At 40.7% G+C, this 20,268-nt stretch overlaps 1 protein-coding gene across 1 annotated transcript; it reads left to right on the forward strand.

Moving 5' to 3' along the window:
* Nucleotides 1-809: 809 nt before the first annotated feature.
* nploc4 (NPL4 homolog, ubiquitin recognition factor) lies at nucleotides 810-17,455 on the forward strand. Its single transcript, XM_038735404.1, has 17 exons — nucleotides 810-973; nucleotides 1,696-1,776; nucleotides 5,269-5,378; nucleotides 6,063-6,302; nucleotides 6,375-6,423; nucleotides 6,542-6,636; nucleotides 6,719-6,842; nucleotides 9,092-9,271; nucleotides 9,417-9,503; nucleotides 10,751-10,822; nucleotides 10,897-11,023; nucleotides 12,478-12,638; nucleotides 12,836-12,907; nucleotides 13,066-13,158; nucleotides 13,670-13,786; nucleotides 14,101-14,203; nucleotides 14,474-17,455. The coding sequence occupies exons 1-17, from the start codon at nucleotides 959-961 to the stop codon at nucleotides 14,632-14,634; spliced, it is 1,887 nt and encodes a 628-aa protein (XP_038591332.1). The 5' UTR covers nucleotides 810-958; the 3' UTR covers nucleotides 14,635-17,455.
* Nucleotides 17,456-20,268: the final 2,813 nt, after the last annotated feature.

The raw sequence follows: 20,268 nt of genomic DNA on the forward strand, positions 1-20,268 counted from the left end.
TGAGCAAGACACTTAATAATAATAATAATAATAATAATCTTTATTTGTAGAGCACTTTTCAAAAACAAGTTACAAAGTGCTTTAACAAGTGTAAAGACAATAATACCCAAGAGACAATAATACAAAAACAATACAAGATAAAAGCATGAAAACATTGAAAAGACTAAAATACAGATAAATATAAAATTAGTAAAATACAATAAAATAAAAGGGATAAAATAAAGTCAAATAAGATCAGGAAAGGCTCTCCTATAAAAGTATGTTTTAAGAAGGGACTTAAAAGAGTTCACGGACTCAGCCGACCTGATTTCCTCGGGCAGGCTGTTCCAGAGCCTCGGGGCCCTGACTGCAAACTTAACCCCTAGTTGCTCCAGAGGCGTGTGACCTTTGACATGTATAGCAATTGTAAGTCGCTTTGGATAAAAGCGTAATGTAACTAAATCCACACTGTATTTCGGATGAATCTGTTGTTGTGTTAATGGACAAAACTGTGTTTTTCTTTTGGAAACAAGGACATTTCCACAGTTTCTTGGTGTGAGTAGCCTACAATGCCAGAATAAATGAGCTATAGTTTCTTCATTAAGATCTTTTTTCCTTCTTTCTTTCTTCACCAGAAAGGATTTCACTGGGTAAAAACCATGCAAAATGCAAAATCTTAAAGAAAATTGCCCTGAATTTATTAATGTTCTACATTGTAGCTGTCGTACAGTTAAAAAATAAAAGTGTAACGTGCGTTTTCAACTAAAAAAAAAAACACAAACACAACAACGCTTGTTTCGACCGGGGTCGCTTCAGTGTGGGACCGGTGGGACACGGTCGGTCATTTATGTGTGCTACACCGGTGTTTGAGTTGCGGGATGGAGTTTCGTTGACAGACAGCAGCGCTACGTGAATTTTCTATCTAGTGTGTCTGTCTACTAACACGTTGATATCTATCGGAAGCGCTCACCGGTCCAACATGGCAGATAACATTGTGAGTATAACAGCAGGTTGTATTAACGGCGGTCGACTCGGCTAACGTTAGCTTCGCTGTTAGCACAAGTCCGGAGTGATGAGGCAGCAGAATTAGCTTGGTAGCTAACGCTCGCTGTCATTAGCGAAAAAAAGTGACTGAGGCCTGTTTAGCTAACCGGCTAATCTTCGCTCTTTGGTTAGCTGGAGACATCCGAATAAATAAAGGCATCCACGGTCAACTGGAAAGCCGCATAACCGGCGCAAAATCAGGAATAAAAACGAATGAAACAGCGTTTAGCATGCTCGGCTCATTAGCCAAACATTAACGTTAGCTGGAATATGCTCGGTGGATTGTAATGGAAGACAAGATGTTGTTGATTCATTAAAAAGAAAGTGGTTTTATGTTGACTTGACTGCGACGGCTTTAGTAAACGCTGGCTGGTTCAGCGTCAGCATGTTAATGGCCCACTATAAAATTAATTTGTTGAGAAGTGGAGGCTCATAAGCTAACGTTAACATTACTTTTTTTGCACTGTCATCGCTGTCATAATATCCTGACACTGACACCACTGTGAAGAGGGGAGAAGAGGGGGGAGTAGTTAGGACTGACAGGTGTAGGGAAGTCATATTGAAGCTGTGTCAAGTCCATGTTATTTTTGTTTGAGTGAGTGCCTAACAATGGAGCTGACTTCAGACAGCTGACTGTTCTTTTAATGTTGTTGTTTTTGTCTTTTGTTTCAGATCATCAGGGTTCAATCCCCAGATGGGATGAAGAAAATTCCTTCCACCAAGAGAGAGACAGCTGCTGCTTTTTTAAAGAAGGTACTGTCTGTTGTATGTGCGTGTGGGGTAGGGTTGCACGATATTGATCATGAATGTTACGATAACTATATTAATTTCGATATTCTTATTAGGTATGTGAACAAAATTTTCATGGTTAAATGCTAAAACAAATTGTACAGATAGAAAGAGCTTGAAATATCCTTTAAAATGATACCAAGACCGTGTTTATAGGTTCAATAATCGCACAACACTGGTCATTTGACAGCCAAAAGTAGTCACTTTATTTTGTCCTCTGTTTTCCACTGAAGTCAAAGCAAAAGGTGTGACCCTGCGGCACGGCTAAAGCACACTCTGCTGGCTGCTTCTTACGTTGTTAGCCAATGGAAGCAGATTTTGCGGGCAATAAAACTCCCAAGGTCGTCGTTCAAATTCATTGAAAATTCGTTCACTTGTAGTTTAGCAACTAAACTAAATGTCTATTACAGTTACAGACAAACTTTGGCTTGCTCAAAATGCCGGTATTTCAACGTGAAAAAGACAGAGATTTGAAACGAGGAGGTATCTATGGTTTTTCTGGTGGTGTAATCAATCAAGAATCAAGCCAACATGAGCATTTATTTTCATAACACTGCAAGTTGCCAGGGAAAATCCCGAGTTACGTCTGTTGGAACCAAGACGGCAGCTGCGATGGTGGAGACAGTCACGTACCTATTCTTATGTTTAAAACACAAAAGTTGAATGGGCCCTGTCTCTGATATGTTTCTTCTTCGATCTCCGTTGCTGCTGTTGTTGTTGTTGTTGTTTTCTCTCTCTCTACTCGCACGATGTGGAAGTGTGCACGCACATGATATGGTTCGCTCTATGGGGTATGCTCCTGTAGTCGACCCGTTCACTCACAATGAGACATGATTATTATACAGCGATTTCGACTAAATCGAACATAACTGAGCCACACAGTAACGGACTTATCTCTCCACAAAATAAACCTAATATTGCAAACTTTCCGTGGCATTTTCGATATGATATTGCGATAACGGATTTGAGTGCACCCCTAGTGTGGGGGATTTTAAAATATAGAAATACTGGGGAAAAACTACACCCCAGATTTCATTTTGAATGCATCCTAAATGTTAAGAGTTCAGTCTGCATTAATATGGTGTGCGGGGAACTGGGAAGGTACCCGCTGTGTCGCAATTAAAATGAGAATTAATGGTTATTATGGGAAGCCGATAAAAGTTAAAGAAACTAAACACAACCCGAATAATGTAAAACTATCTGCGTCATCATGGGTACTGCATGTGAAGCACATCCTGGATGACTGTGGTTCGTCTTGCTTTTAGCTTAACTAAAAGCAGAAACATAAACTGGTTAAAACTAAATGTCAAGCCGAGACTGTGAGACCAGTTTATGTAAAAGTGGCAGAGTGAGCTTAGAAGTACGACATCATGTGATATGTATGTAGAATTTTATCGTCTGGGATACGAGTCTGGGATACGAGTATCATATTTTGTTAGACTGTAAGAATGGAAGCATAATAAATTTCAGGGAAAGGTATCTGCACGTAAGTATTATGTAAGGTACACATCTGTGTATAAGTTAACGTTATTGCTGCAGTCAGACAAACAAAAGTTATTCTGTTTTAAGTAATATTTGTTTTTTGTTTACCAAGCAGTATGCTGTCATCTTGTCTTTTAGTTATATATTAATCACATTGTCACAAGTCATTCTCTAAAGGGTACTACATGTACACCACATGTACTACATCTCTGCAGTAATGCGAGAGCCAAAGTCTACACTGTCGATATGCAGTCCACTTGTGTTTCTGTGGGTTTCTGCTCGTGCCTGCTCATTGTTCATTTATGCAGGACGCTGTGCAGAAGGTGCCAGAATCGGTCAGCCTTGCGCTGCTCCTGTGTGTTCTGCTGGCTTCCACCACTGTCATGTAGCTTTGTGTTCAGAGCATGTAGTGAATACTTTGCTTTGGTCACTTGCCTCCATCAACGCTGCTTACCAGGTTGTGGTTTACGACCCAGTCACTACAGAGAATATAGATGGAGATGGTAAACGCATAAAATAAATAGATATACATTTGGTCCTGAATTTGGATATGTTTTGTAAGAACGATCCTATCTTAGTTTTCTTCCATACGACTTCTATTTTGTACATAAGCACACAAACATGATTACAGATTTATTTGACTCAGTTGATTTGAACCTAAAATAGAACCGTATTCCAGCAGACCGGTCACAGCGGAGCGTTGCAGCAGGACCTCATTAAAAATGTATGTATCCGTGTTAAGGCAGGATGGTGTTGCCTGCAGATCGATGGAAAGAGTAGCTTTCATTCCCTGCTGATATGCAGCCAGCGATGGGTGGAATAGAAAACCATGGGCAGACACGGTGGAGCCCTGCAGGTTGTATTTCTGCAGCTGACACAGAATAAAAGGAGCTCAGAGTGATATTCTGTCTCATACAGTTTCACCCGGCACACAGTAATAATTCTTACACTGTGTTCTTTTTTGTGGCTTCAGAAAAATAATGATTTTATGCTCCAAGAACTTCAATGCCTCTGAGTGTTCTCCACTCAGTTTTACAAGCACTGACCTTAAAGATAAATAATGCCTGTTGGTTTAGGTACAAAACATTTTGGAGTCCGTGCAGTAGATGGCGTCGGCCGGCGGCTGAAAACCGGCTGCAACACGTTCCTTTGTCTCACTCAAGGACAACTCTTACTTTGAAATCTCAGGAGTCAGAGTTGGAGAGACAAGTTTGTTGTGTACGTAGAGGAGCTGCTAGCAAGACTTTATTTCTTAACGTTACTTCAACACAACAAACTCCTCTCTCCAACTCTTACTCACGTTTCCACCAGCATCTTCCTGCAACAACCGGCCTCTCATGACATTTCAGAGGGCGAATTGTCCTTGAGTGAGACTTCAGTTTCTGGTCTGACAGCGTTGGAGAAAGGAATTTGTTGTGTTGGAGTAATGTTCACAGCTGCCAGCTTTTTGCACCTACTAGTAATGTTGAAAGATGTCAGAAATAGGGCATTTGTTTAAAAATTCTGAAATGACCATTTAACAGTTCAAATGTTCACTAATGGTTGAATTAGGTACCTCAAGTGATGAAATCACGCAGATAGCCTGTGATGATAAATGCTCGGGGATACTGTTGGTTGGCCACCTCAGACTGCTCCTAATAGCTTAGTCAGCTCCCTTTTGTGATGACCTGACCTGAGTTTCTCTCGTGCCAAGAGGCTCTATGCTAATCTGCTGTAATATGGCAATTGGCATCATTTTGAAAGTACACGTGCACATGTTGATCTGAATTGTTTCCTAAAGTGGATTCCAAGGAAGAGGAAATCTTCTGAGACATTATGTCAATGATTAGCTCAGACTGATTTAAGCTTGTATGTATTTTGATCCTCTAAACATCAAATGTATTTCATGGGACTGAAATTTAGTAGTTAAAGTTGTTTAAAATTTTAGACACTATGTTGTTGTCCAGTCTAATCAGCACACTGTTTCTCTCTCAGGTGGGCAAAGAGTTTGGGTTCAATTCCAATGGGTTTTCCGTTTACCTGAACCGCAACAAGACCGGAGAAATCGTTTCACAGAACAAAACCCTGAGCCTGCTTAAGATCAAGTAAGTGTTATGTCTAAGTTTACAACTCATGCCTCATTTTAGTTGAGCTCTGCGACCCACCTGTAGTATGTATTTTTATTTTTTGTTGATTGACATCAAGTGTTTGCTAAAAGGATGCATCTGCTTCAAGGAATAAAAGCCTTAAAGAGACAGTGCATATCAATGGACATCTTAACTTTTCAGCAATGTAAATATGCCAGAATAAGCCTGAAGGCTTTTTTCCATAGAGAGAGAGAGATTTATATAGATATAAGTAGGCAAATTTAAACTTGCTGCTAGCTTAGCAAGTTATGTTTCTGCAGGATTAAGCAGTGATGAAAAGAAAAAGGTTTTCCATTGAAGATTTTCAAGGCTCGTAAGTGACCAGTGTGTAAAACAGTATTCAGTATCAGAGTTAAAGGTTGTAGCTCATCAAAAAAGAAAAAACAATAGATGATATTCAGATTTACCATTTAGACACCCAAGCGTAGATGCAGTGATTCAACGTTCTCATTGATCATACTTAAATATAAGTTATTGAATTTCAGGTGAAATAAATGTGACCACTCTGGGATACACAAAGTGTAGTCGGAATTCTGCATTTATTGGAAAAGAATTGAGAATTCAGTAAATGCTACTTGCATCTCCCTTTTTTTTTTTTGTAGCTTTTAACGTGTTTTTTCTTTTGTCTCGTCTCCTTCGTAGGCATGGCGACATGCTGTATCTGTTCCCCTCAGGATCCCCTTCTTCTTCTTCTGGGGAGGTGATGGACACGGCCACCCCACACTCATCGTCATCACTACCATCCATCTCATCTTCTTCATCCTCTTCTTCGTCCTCCATGATCCCCCGGTCCTTCTCAGCCCCCCAGGTCCAGGAGGATGAGATTGATCAGTATCTGGCCAAGCAAGACGGCAAGATCTACAGGAACAAAGATCCACAGCTGTAAGAAAAACAGCCACTGCAAGCAAATGACATGCAAATGTCATATACCTACTGATTCTCTTCTCGTTACAGATGTCGCCATGGTGCCCTTGGAAAATGTGTGCACTGTGTACCATTAGAGGTAAGACGATCCATTCTTGTTTCTTAAACTTGACGAGCTGTGATGCTTGCACCACTAATGTAAGACAAGTTCATTCTGATTTTCCGTACTGAAACCCTGGCTTCTTTGGTGTTGTCAGCCTTTTGACGAAGACTACCTGAATCACCTCGACCCACCAGTGAAGCACATGTCATTTCACGCATACCTTCGCAAGCTGACCGGTGGAGCCGATAAGTGAGAAGTTCATTTCAATTTCTTCAGCGGAAAAACATAAAAATTAAAGTCAACTTCTAACACAGGTTTTGATTTCCTGCAGAGGGAAGTTTGCGGCTTTGGAGAACATCAGCTGTAAGATCAAGTCGGGTTGTGAGGGCCACCCTCCCTGGCCGGAGGGGATCTGCACCAAGTGCCAGCCCAGTGCCATCACTCTGAACAGACAGGTATGTGACCGCACCAATATGTCTGTGGCAGTGAAGCTTTCAGTGAGAGCAACAGTAGAGTTGATGACCAAAATTACAAACAGCCAATAGCAAGAAGTGTTAAATGTAAAATGCTCCGTACTTGTATAGAACCTTTCTAGTCTTTTCCACTCAATACAGAGTCCGTCTTCAATCAGATCATCACCTGTGTTGCTGTTACAATTAATCATTTGTTTATATTTCTGATTTTCATTTTTGCTTATACTGTCCTTGATACCCTCAGAAAAGATACTTTGTCTAGAAGTTATTGGAATGAGTAGAAAATAATTAAGTATATAACAAAACAACATATATTTAAAAGCATCAGATTGTACAATTTCCATTGAAATGTGCCTGAAAAACAGTATAGTTTTCAGACTTTTCAGACTCTTGGGAGAGACAAAACAGGGAACCTGTCATGCTTGAATGGCGCATAATATTGCAGCAGCACGTATCTCTTTTGAGATGCATGTAAACAGGGCTGGACCCGAATATCTGATTGTTGGGTACAGATTCGAGTTTAGATTTTGAGAAATAGCCTACATTTAATCAGCAGCCTAAACAGTAGGCTAAAAGCCCAGCTGCATTCTAACAATAACTTAGTGTCAGCTAGGCTCCTTACATGCTTGCTAATAACTTTTTTTTTAAGCTTGGTCTCCGACATTGACATCGTTGTGTTGGACTGATTTGTGCAGCTGTATTCACGAGGGACGAGCGAGAGGATGTGCTGTGTTAACACGCTACAGCGCTCTGCAATCAAATACGATTTTAAATAGGCCTAGTTAAAATAAAAATAAAAATCAACATGTGGCGGTCAGCGTTGATATTGTGGCGAGCCGCCACAAATAAATGAACGTATGGGAAACACTGGTCTAATATACTAAATTAAAAGTGATCACGCAGATTAACGTGTTGTTTTAGTCCCTCTACTGAAAATAGCGCTCATCCTGTGTGCTCTGGTTGGACGCCGGTCCGTCTATTATAAGCCTCTCAGTCTGGACTCTCAGGCAGGTACGGTTCAAACATGCTCTGCAGGGCGAGCACCTAATCTTCCCCTCCTCGCCGGCTCTATCTCCCGTCCCTTCAACCCTGCAGTAAATATTCCTCTTTTATCTAACTCCTTATTCTCTTAGTCCTGCACGAGGGTCTACTAGCGCTGACATAACAGTTAAAAACAAAGTGTTGGTAACAATTAACTTGCTGTTTTAGTTAGCCTACGCTGTGAGTATTATAATTATTTCTCTCTCTCACACACACACGCACACACAGACATTAATCAGCCGCTGTCATCTCTCCCCCAGCAGATTCTCCCTCACTCATGTCATTGCCAGAACCTCTTGGGTATTTATCCTTCCCTAGCAGTTCTGCTAATATCTATCGTAGCTGTAGCTCATGACAGCCAGCTTATCAACTGACAATTTTAGACAATCTGCATAACCGCTGTACCCCCCCCACCCTACCCCCCTGCTGCGGCAATTAATCCCTGTTAATTATTATATAACGCTTCAAAGCTCAAAAATGACATTCGGGCCAGTCCCTACATGTACACAGCGATGGCAGCGAGCTACAATGCAAGGTGCTGGGCAGCTATCAATTTGTGCAATTTGCGGTTCAGTGTCTTCTCTAAAGACACTTTGACATGTGGAAAGGAGGAGCTGGGGACCAAACCGCCAACCACGTGATGTGATGTGTGGAAATTGTATATTGCTGGTGAGGGATTGAGCAAATAATTGAGTAATAACCAACTGTTGTCTTTGAAGAATTTTTTTTTAACAAAAAGAGAATAAACAGAAGTACTACAACGTTAATCTGCGGGGCAAAGGGATGCGTAATCATTTACACAGTCTAGGTTTCTATGTTTTTGGGAACAGAGATCCTCTCTCGACCTTGAATGAACATTCAAGGAGAGGAGAGGAACAACAAGAGAGGAAAACACCAAAACAATCTCGCAGCTCTGACCCAAATGTCCCAGTAAATGTGGACGGACTAATATAAGGAGCATAGAAGAAGGAAACGTTAAGGATAAAAACACAATACATAAATATATCTATAAGTCAATAACAATAATAGTAAAAGAACATGCATAGAAGATTAAATTTAAGAGGACACAATTGTCTGCCGTAGCAGTGTGGATTCTACCTCATGAGCTGCCTCGTGACTGAGAAAACAAACCTCAGCTCAGAACTGATGAGCGAGTTGCATGAATTTAGCCTTCTCTGTTCTTCTCCCAGAAATACAGACACGTGGACAACATCATGTTTGAGAACCACACCATTGCTGACCGCTTCCTGGACTTCTGGAGGAAGACGGGCAGTCAGAGGATGGGGTACTTGTATGGCAAATACACTGAGCACACAGACATCCCTCTGGGCATCAGAGCTGAGGTGGCTGCCATCTACGAGCCACCACAGGTGAGGGGTTCCTTTTAAATACATCGCTGTCTGCTGCAACTCCACTCAATTTGAGTGATTAGTTTCCTTGGTTTTTAATGTATTGTAATTGTTTAACCTTGTTGTAACTATTAGTTTTAATTTGATCGTAACACTTGTGTTTCAGAATGCCTCTCAGAACAGTCTGGAATTGGTGGAAGATCCTAAAGCTGCAGCTGTAGATGAAATCGCTGCCAAACTGGGCCTCTGCAAGGTTGATCTTCTTGTCATGCATTCTCTGTTTAACACTGTGTTTTCTTACCTTTTATTTTCACACTAAATACTTAGTTTGCACTCCAGCAGCGTGGAAAATTTTAAGGTTCAAGGCATTTATTTTTTTTTTTTTAAGGTTTTAGCATTGTCTCGCCGCAGGAAGTGATTTATTAATAAAAGCTTTTTTTAGTAAAGCAAACTGCTTCACATTGTTAAACAATAATATGACGATATAGCCCATTGTGTTTTCATGCGTGTTTGTTTACATAACCATGATCGTCGCAACATTTCAGCCAGCTGCTCTCTGTGTCGGAGGCGGGGCCCAGGAAGCTCCTCCACACACAGAGCGGACAGCGACAGGTGAAGATAACGTGTTACTCGAGTCTATTAGGTGTTTTAATTGGTGTTTTTCCTGAACACTGTGTAACTCCAGCCAGAAAGTTTGTAAGATTAGGCTAAGTGCAAATGGACTTTCCAGGCCGCATTCCACACCTCGGGTGTGGGAACATTTTGGCTTTAAGCGGAACGAGAGAGGAGAGACAATTGTTTAAATACAGTGGCAACGAAAATTGGCAATACAGCGAACATTAAAAGGTCATCTGAAACATAATCAACCCGTCCAGTTTAATAGAGTCTCTTAAAGGAGGAGTCCTAAACTGAATTTATGTGTTGCCTGACTTTATGTTACTTGGCTCATCTTGAATGACTCTCTTTGCCCCTGTGCCTGAGAGTCAGTTTTATTTATGGTTTTGTTTGTGTGGTTTTATTTTATTTGTTTTTATTTATTTAGGATATTTGAATGCTTTTTGGTTTTTTTTTTTACATTTAAATTCAAATTCAATGTATCAGATATTCAGTTGCTCTTTGAAACGGTGTACTTGTTATTCTGTTAGATTAATATTATGTAAGGCATAAAATGCAGTTATGATAACAAACCTAGCTGTACGTAACAACAATTCTTTTCATATCTGCCGATTATTGTCATGATTAATGATTTGGATTATAATAGTATATATGTCCATTAAAATTTCCCAAAGCCCAAGATGACATGTTCCAATGTCTTGTTTTATCTGACGAACAGTCTAAAATCCTTGATATTCAGTTCACTACTAGCAAATATTCATATTTGAGAAGCTGAAAACATATTTTGCTTTTAAACAAATGGTTTAATCTGTAGATTTGATAATCAAAATTGTTGTAGATTAATCAACTAATTGTTTGATCGGTTTTCTCTCCTGTGGTTTTCAGGTGGGCTGGATCTTCACTGACCTGCTCTCTGAGGATACGAGGATAGGCACTGTCCGCTACACGAGAAACAATGTGAGGAGGCAGTTCGCTCAAAGACTAATAAGCCGCTTTCCACCGTGTTTCATCATTGTCCTTCCTTCTGTTAGGACTCGCACTACCTGAGCGCAGAGGAGTGCATCACAGCGGGATACTTCCAGAATCATCATCCAAACCCCTGCAGACTCTCTCGAGACGGACAGTTTGGTTCCAAATTTGTGACGGTGGTGGCAACAGGTACGTTTTGGTGCTCTCTGAAGTGAGCGCTGAAAATAATCTAGCTTATTTCATATGATAGTATGAAAAAATGCGTGTTAATATTAGCTAAAGTATTTACTCTTCTCCTTTTTTAAGTCTTGTTTTCTGCCCTCAAGCCCTTAATTTGTTTGTAAAATGTAATTTTTTGACATCTGAAGCAGGAGAGGTTCAACATAGAACTCCAGTTCCGATATTTAGCGTAACTCACTGTAAACACGCCGCTGCACGCTGGCTGCTGTTTCCGAGCAGTACATTTAATGCACGACGTACGATCTCAGGCGGACGTCGGCGGGACTTGTGTGGCTATCTGATTGTGATTTATTGGTTTGCAAACATCAGTGAAAAAGAGAGGAGCAGTCTAGAAAAACAGCCAACATGCTCGATTTAAAGCCAGTAGCCTCCACTCACCCACTTATTTTGGGGGGGGGGGTAAAATAAAGACCTTAGAACTAAATTTAGACCCTGATCCCTGCGGTGGAAACGCAGTGTGTTCCTCTCAAGGTTCCTAGTGCCGTATCGTTCCTTTGGTCGACACGCAGCTTTAGCTGCAGCTAACACTGTGAAAGTGAAGCTCCGGCTTGTGAGGTGCCAGTTTGAGTAGTTGTGTAATACAAGCCAGGCGCTTTCTCTGAGACTTTGTTTGGTCGATGGGATAAAGGCCAAGTGTTTACACTTCCCTCCATTACAACTTTTTAAGACCTCTTGTTGTAAATGTGTTCCAGAAAAGCACAAAATGTAGCAGCGACCCTGTCTTTGCATTAATGAGGCACTGGCAGGCAAAGCTGATGTCATGGCTACACATCCAACGCCAGGAATCTCAAAGTCCATCTGTTCTACTTTCCCTTGTGAAAAGACGAGGTCTGTTTCGTAAATGACTTTCATGTGTAAAGAGCCTTTAAACAGGCTCTGAGCAAACCCGGCTGACACTGACATAACGGCTTCATAATGTTAAAGTAGTGTGCACAACGTCTTTGAGTATTTTACATTTATGACATTACTACTACTCCTACTACTACATTTGATGGTATCATTAGTTTGTCATGGGCATTTGAAATTTAAATATCTTTATAGACAAGTGAAGTGACACATTTCAACAACCACTTGTTTCATGAGTGATATAAAAAGTTGACAAATGTCAGTGTTATCGATTTTACAATATTTACGTTATTTCATCCGGCTGACGCTTTTATCCTAAGTGACTTACAATTGCTATATACGTCAGAGGTCACACGCCTCTGGGGTTAAGTGTCTTGCTCAAGGACACAAGTGGGTAATGGAACCCAGGTCTCACACACAAAAGGCATGTGTCTTATCCACTGCTCCATCACCACCCCTAAAAATGTAGGTCATCAGCCCCTTTTCCACTCCAGGCTTAAGATTCTGCTTCAGCCAATACTATAATACATTTCTCTGTCCCTGTACTCTGTGTGCAGGTGGTCCAGATAACCAGGTGCACTTTGAAGGATATCAGGTGTCCAATCAGTGCATGGCTTTGGTGAGAGACGAGTGCCTACTGCCTTGCAAAGACGCTCCCGAGCTCGGCTTCGCTAAAGAATCCACCCCTGAGCAGTACGTACCGGACGTCTTCTACAAGGTAAGACTCCACACATGAAGCAACGACCTACGTTACAACGAAATATCCATACTATATAATGGTGTGTGGTTTGTTTTTAAGAATACACAGTGACTTATTTTGCTATTGGGTCCGTGTATTAAGAGTCGGTTCATCCAGATGTTAACATTTTTGTTTGATTCTGACCCTGCTATTTTTTTCCTCCTTCCATCCAAAAGGACAAAGACAAATTTGGAAATGATGTCACATTTCTAGCCCGGCCTCTCCCCGTGGAGTACCTTATCATAGATGTGAGTAAGACATGGCTTTTGTCTGTAGTCAGCAGGTGTGTGTTTTGTTTTACAGATCTTTTTCTCCATTAAATCAGGATCAGTTCTCCATTAAAAAAAGTAAATGTGCTGCCACTGCCTTGCTAGATCATTTACCGGATTTTTTTTGTCTTCTACAGATAACTACAACTTTTCCAAAGGACCCCCAGTACACCTTCTGCTCCACACAACGCTTCCCTATCGAGAACCGTGATATCCTGGGGGAGACACAAGTAACTTGTTTCTGTTTTATCTGAACCTTCTCGCCTCTGATTCAACCCGTGAAGAGATAAAACGATGTCTGAACGTCGCTGGCAAAATGATTTCCTGCATTGTTATGTTAAATATAGTTTTGAGGAATATTGTGTTTTAAAGAAACTGTCTTAAATTTGGGAAATATTCTTTAAACCTTCCACCACATCCAAAGTTGTTCTTTCTTTTTTAGTTTTTGTTTTTGTTTAGATCAGATGTGTAGAAATGGAAAGCAGTAAAAAATAAAATCAACCCAAATTATTGAGCATGCATGTTGCAGAGAGAGTTCCAGCAGATACATGATAACCCAGATAATCGTAGTGCCAGTCAGACCTACTTGAGTCCACTTAAGCTTTTATCTCTGCCTGTATTTTAACTTGACATGACCAGGCACAGCTCAGTGAGTGAATAAAGATAACCTTTGGATTCCATAACCTCCAGAGGTCAGAAGAAGTTTATACATCTTGTGTTTTGTTATTTGTGTTTCTGCAGAATTTCCACAGTTTAGCGACATACCTGTCCCAGTGCACCTCCACAGCATTCCTGGACATCGTGTCAGACTTCCATCTGCTCCTCTTCCTCGTTACCAATGACGTCATGCCCCTGAGAGTAAGCCAACTCTTCAGAACCTCTACTTTTAGAGTTTTCCATTAGTATTGCAGAAAATATGTTCTGCATTCTTTTCCAGTCTGGAAGTGGTTACTGGTGTGTGGATGCTTTCAAAACTGGCCTGTGGCCCTTTTATGACGATCAAAAGCATCTTTTGTTTTAAAAAAAAAAGTGGATTTTAAAAGTATTTAGATAATAATGAACTGTTGCAGTAAATCAAGATTTACAAAACGTTGATCTGGTGGGTTGTTTTTCAGTTTCCTGAATCTGTTGTTGTCCAGTGCAGAGAACAGAGTTGGTGTTTGTGTTTGCAGGACAGCATCGGGCTGCTGCTAGACGCAGTGAGGACCTCTGATGAGGATCTGGCACAGACCTGGAAGAAGTCAGAGCAGTGGGCCACCATCGAGCAGCTGTGCAGTAAGTCACACACTCTGATTACCTGGCCTGATCTTACTTTAGTTTGTACTCTAGGGTTGAAATAATTAGTTGATTTGTTGACTGTTTTGACAGCCTATCAATGTGAAACGCCTGTGTCGCTGCTTTTGAATGTCTCTTGTATACAACACTAGTATAATAAACAACTTTATTGTCAAACCAACACATTTGATTAGATTACAAAAAAAAAAACATTTTGTTGATAAATGATAGCTGTCCTGATATCCTGTAATCCTTCTCCCGTCCTTCCAGGTACAGTGGGCGGGCAGCCCTCCAGCTCTGTGGGTTACGGGGCCATGGGCGGCCCCTCAGTCCCCGCCTCGTCCTCAGCCATGTGGTCCTGCCTCCACTGCACCTTCATGAACCAGCCTGGCACAGAGCACTGTGAAATGTGCAGCCTGCCCCGCAGTTAAAAAACCCCTCCCTCCACACTGCCCTGCCCTGATCTTATTACCCACCCAGCCCTCCTCTTAACTCGCCAATGACATCACTGCTCCAGGACCAGCTGCGAGATTTGGACCCCCTTTGTGTTTTCTTTCCGCCTCACTCTGAAGCCTCTGTCCTTCCCATCTCACGGGCTGCTGTGACGCTTGAAAGGGACGCACTCGTTTACATCGAATTCAATGCGTTCAATAAAATAAAACCAGACTGTGTGTTATGATTTTCGTACACCCCCCCCCCCCACAGCGACTCTGGCAGGGTTCGTTTAAAGCACTTTTGACTGAGGCCCCTTTCCCCCAACCCACGTCCCCCCCTGAATAACCCCCCTCCTCAAATAAATCCTGCTGTGACTCAGGACGACAGCAAAGACTCGAGTGTTTGGATGTTCTCTCACATCAGTGCCCCGCTCACTCTCACAATGTCTTCTTGAAAATCTTGCTGTGTATAAATACGTTTGAGGAATGATACTGTTATTTAATTAAGCTTCTTTTTTTCCTTTTTTTATCTGATTGTAGCGATACCTTAACGTTTTGAATCTTCAGCACGGACTCAGTCAGGTTTTTATAGGTCTTGGTCTCTTTGCCAAGCTCCTTTAAAGTACAATCATTGGTCAAAGCTCAGACCTGAAAAGTGTAATTCCACCTTTAGTAGAGTTTATATTTTCAGTATTAAATTACTTTAGAAATAAATCCCATATTTGAAAAGGCACACGCAAAAAGCTCTTCACCCCTGACACCTTCTCCACTGACTACAGAAGTGTGCTGCTGTTGGTGATTATTAACTTGACGTCCCACCAGCTTATCGTGGTTCCTAAAGATCTTTTTCGCTGGTTTGTTGGAGTTGTAGCTTTTGGATTTGGAGGATTGAACTTGAACAGGCATAATATGTAGCTTACTTTATCAGCTGTATGCTCTGTTTCTGATAAAAACGCCCCCAGACATCATCATCATCATCATCATCATCATATTTGTTACTGAATCACACTCTTATTAGCCGCGAGGTGCTTCTAGAAACAACTGGTGCTCGCCACTTCCCTCTCTGTCACTCCCTACTTGTGGTTCTTCTGCCTTTTGTTTTCTTGCTGGTGCCGTTTCCGAAATCACTCAGCCTTCAAAGACTTTGCTGCTCAGAGTGCACGGGGTCGCGGGTCACCACGGGGGAGGAAAAAGATGCCTGACATTTCGCTTGTCTCAGCTGATGTTTGTGCTGGATGTCGAAAACCTTGAAGTGAGCGCCGTCTGGATGATGTTGAAGCACGCAAGTCCAGATTGATGTTTTCTCCGCTTTTGTAGAGCTGCAGCGTCAGTGGCGTAAGAAGGGGCCCGAGCCTGAAAACAACGTGAAAAGCACTTAACTCCCCTCGGTGAACATTTCTCGCTTAACCCCTAGTTGTATTTAGCCAAACGAATAGGTTATACGTGTGTGTGTGTGTGTGTGTGTGTGAGAGAGATTCTGCCTACACCCCGCTACAACGTGGTGCTAAGAGCAACAAAATGTGACCCTTAAATACTGTCAACAATTTTCATAGGCAGAAAGTTGTCTGAAAGAGGAGGCAGAAATCTCAGAAAGAAACATCTTCACAAACATCAAAACAAACAAACACTAATCCATATGTAGATAAATGTTTTAATTTAAAGTCAGTGAACTAACCCTTTAACACGGCTTTTACGATGGCTCTTTTTATTACTTTAATGTTTTGGATTTTCTTTCGTGAGGCTGATATTGGGACCAAACCTCATGAGATCATTTAAGTCATGAAAGTTCACTTCTGGTTAAACATCTGGCAGCAGAATGTTACTTTGAGCCGCTCCACCCAAACGCTCTTAGCATTTGTAACATGCACCTATTCAGCAAAATCAAAACACGTTGATATTGTTCGCACACAGTTGTGTAGGGATCTTGTTAAGCTCGTGTGGTGCCGGAAACGAATCGCCTTTCAGTCCAGATGTAAAATACATACGTACATTTTTGAAGCTGGCAGATGTGGCGTGGTTGATGTATTTGACCAAAATGATCTTTTGTGACTTGAATGCTTTCGCAGTTTTTCTAGTGCTCATGTAGAATTGGAGGATTAACTACGACTGATTAAAAAGTAAATAAATATTACAAAAGTTAATGACAGTGATGCTAAAACGAAAAGCTACAAACTGCACATTTATAATAATAATCCTGATTAACTAGTTTTTGACCAGCAAGATCTCTTTGACTCCGCGTCCCTGAAAACATCCTCAAACTTTTTATCACCTGTTCATGTTTTGGCTTCTGCATTTGTCTTTTTTTCCCTCATAACTCCGTGCACTGTTTCAAGAAATGGTGTTTTTTGTTTTTGTTTGTTTTTTCGGGTGAAAGGATGGTCCAACCGGCAGGAAAACCGAGCGAATCTCTAAATCCTTTTGATCTTCGTTGGGGTCGTTGACGGGGAAGTGGGCCTCTTCGATTAAGAGGGCTGCAGATTTGCTATCTATGAGACGTGTGTTTCTTCGTAAGAGCTTGACAGTAATTCCACTGATGAAGTTATTTTTAGTTGTAGATTAATTTTACAAAGCTTGGAGGATTTGTTTTTTTGTCCCGCCCCCTTCCCAATGTGTGAAGAGCAATTTATCTGATGTCATGAAGCTAAGGGACGGCAGTGACCTTTTCCTTTTGTATTGATCCAGGGGCCGTTTGCTGAGCAAGCATGCTCTTGGAGTTACAGCAGGTTCTCACTTTCCACTGAGCTAACTGAGGACCCTGAAAGTTGAATGCTGTTGACCTGGATTTGAAACAAAATAAAATAAAAAAAACAACAGATAATAATGTCTTTGATTTGTTAGCTGTCTGGGTAAATCAAATCATCGAACTGTGAATAGAAGCACAGTGTTTCAAAGTGTTTTCAAATAACTTTGAGTTCTCATTTGTTGTGTATTTATAATGCAAAAGGATAAAAATAAAAGATTAGATGAAGCTTTATTTTTAGTGGGAACCACTTCTAGACAACATGACCAAAAGTATTTGGACACCCTTACTTTTTTGTTTTAGAGCTGTTTTTCATGGTTCGTTCCAGTGAAGGGAAATCTTAATGCTGCATTTTAGACAATACTGATCTTCCAGCTGTGGGTCAACAGTTTGGGGAATGCCCTTTTCTGTTTCAACGAGACAATTACAGCTCGACTGATACTGAATATATGTAAGTATAAAAAAATCTTGACCATGAAATGGATGCTTAGATTTGTTTTATATAGAACTGTCAATAGAAATATTATCCAAATCGTAATATGGCCAAGTGCAATATCCAAATCTCAGGAGCTTTTTTTTTTAAAGAAGTTAAAATGTGAAGCAAAAGCATTATGATGAAGTGCTGTGGTGCTGCAGAGAGGCCTCAGTGTAAACTCCAGATGTAGGAAAACGTGTTTGGTACAGACCCCCAACAAATGTCACATCATCATGACTTTAATACGTTCGTTCAGTGAAAATGAAAATTGTGATGCAAATTGTGACCAACACACTAAGCGAGACATTTTATAGCTACTGTGCTCTCTGGTGGTCAAACTGAAATGGAAATGCTGTTTTTAAAATAGCTCAAACCTCGTGTGGCATCATCTCGCTGCAATTCTTGTGACTTAATTGGCCGACAAATAGACTGATTCAAATACTGTATATCTGTAATCAGCTAAGATCAGCCGATATATTGTTGTAGCTGTAATGACAATACATGTGTGCACAAAAAAATGGTTTTCCAATTTTAGCCAACTGTGAGCTGGACATTAATGCTCAGGTTCCTGCCTATCGTGGAAAACCAGAAGAGTGGAGTCTGTTACAGCTGATTAACGCCTATGTAACATTCTGGTGTCCACATACTTTTGGCCATATGTTGTGTTTAGAAAAGTGAACATTTGTTTCAACCTGGTTTTCATCATCACATTCACCTCACAGAATCACAATACCCTCTGTGCACATTTCCATCTGGTTAAATTGCCTTTACAGTCACCAGAGTAGCGGAGACTGGGGGCAATTTTTATAGAGGGAACTTGTATTTGTGTTTTACTTGTTAACAGTCATCAAATTGATTCAAACACTAGATGGGAAATGGTACATCTGCCCCCAGGTGTAGGGCCGATTGTAACAACACACACAATTAACACAGTGGTATAAGGTCACATGACAAACATAGTACAGGCCTCACTGAGCTCTGGACTAATAATAACAAAGTAGTAAGCAAAAGGTCATTCGTACACAGAAACGTTTAAACTGAAAACGCTTTTCTGACACTATTAGAAAGATACTATCATCTATTATTTTCTGTATTGAGCTTCGGTACTATGCTACTATTACAAACTAAAAATCAAAATAATGTCTTTTGATAAATATGTTTATAGATTGTTATTACAGTATTTCACTGAAGATACTGAAAGCAATTGGTTCTTGGTGGGAATTGAACCCCCGTCACCAGAATGAAAAGATTTAACTTTTGGACTATGCTGCAAAACACATATTATATAGAATATACTTTAGATATTTAAACTGACCACAAAGACTTTTCTGAATATTATCAGAAATTATATATATATATAGATCTTTCTAAGCTGGATACTATTTAACACGGTGTTACAATTGCAGCTAATATTTGACAATGATGTCAAATGTTAGACAACAAAATGGTTATCAAAAAAAGACCATTAAATTCATAGAAATTAATGGTTAAGATGGTGTGAGAAAAATACTGATGATAGATGAAAATAATTACTTTCATAGCTCAGAAAAATGTTTGTATGTCTCATCGGCTTGTCCTTCGGCAGGCAGAGAGTGATGGCCACAGAGAGCGTGCATGATGAGTTTCATGGTTCTGTCTCGTTTCTGATTGGTGCAATTTGAGATGTTACAAAAGTCCCCTACATGCTGATTTATTCACTGCCTCACTGTAAAAATAAATCCACCATAATCAATCTTTAACAAGCGATCAGAGCAGGCAGAGTCCAGTTTAAGTGTCTCCTCAGGACTGCAGATGGACAACAGATGAGGAATGTGTAAGTGGACGTGACCGTAAAACATCAAACACCTCTGTGGAAGGACCCGGCGGACGGAGAGAGCACATTGTAGTGTGTACACCTTATATACATTTTCATACCTCGTTAAATGTTTGTTATTATTATTGACAAGAATTGTTTTCATGTTGTTTTGATGCTCTTGAAAGTTAACAATGGACTTCTTGCTAGAAAACAGCGACTGAGAGAAAAGACTTTGAAGTGAAATCCTGATGAATGATGCTGTGAGCCTCAGGAGGGAGTGGAGGCTGAAGACCGTCCCTCCTTTGCAGAGACTAAACTTCAAAAGAAAGCGTCCGCTTAGTCCTCACAGGATTATTTGACTCTCACGGCAGGTTTGTTTTCTTACATTTTTTAAAGTTTCAGACAGCAGTTTACTTGCAGATGTCGAATGCGCTTTACAGTAAAGGATATTCAGACATGTACATGTGTGTTTTGTTTCCAGATGCAGATTTAAGGATGAAGACTGCTGGAGTTCTGGTCATCTTATCGGTGACTCTGTGTGTGCTGCTCAGAAACAGAAAATAACCCAGAGACCAGAGTGGCATTACAGGAGTGAAGGTTAGCGTTAAAGTAAATATAGTC

Source organism: Micropterus salmoides, unplaced genomic scaffold, assembly GCF_014851395.1.
Source record: "Micropterus salmoides isolate LMB-PRFRI ecotype aquatic unplaced genomic scaffold, ASM1485139v1 Ms_hic_scaffold_21, whole genome shotgun sequence".
NCBI classification, from domain to species: domain Eukaryota; kingdom Metazoa; phylum Chordata; class Actinopteri; order Centrarchiformes; family Centrarchidae; genus Micropterus; species Micropterus salmoides.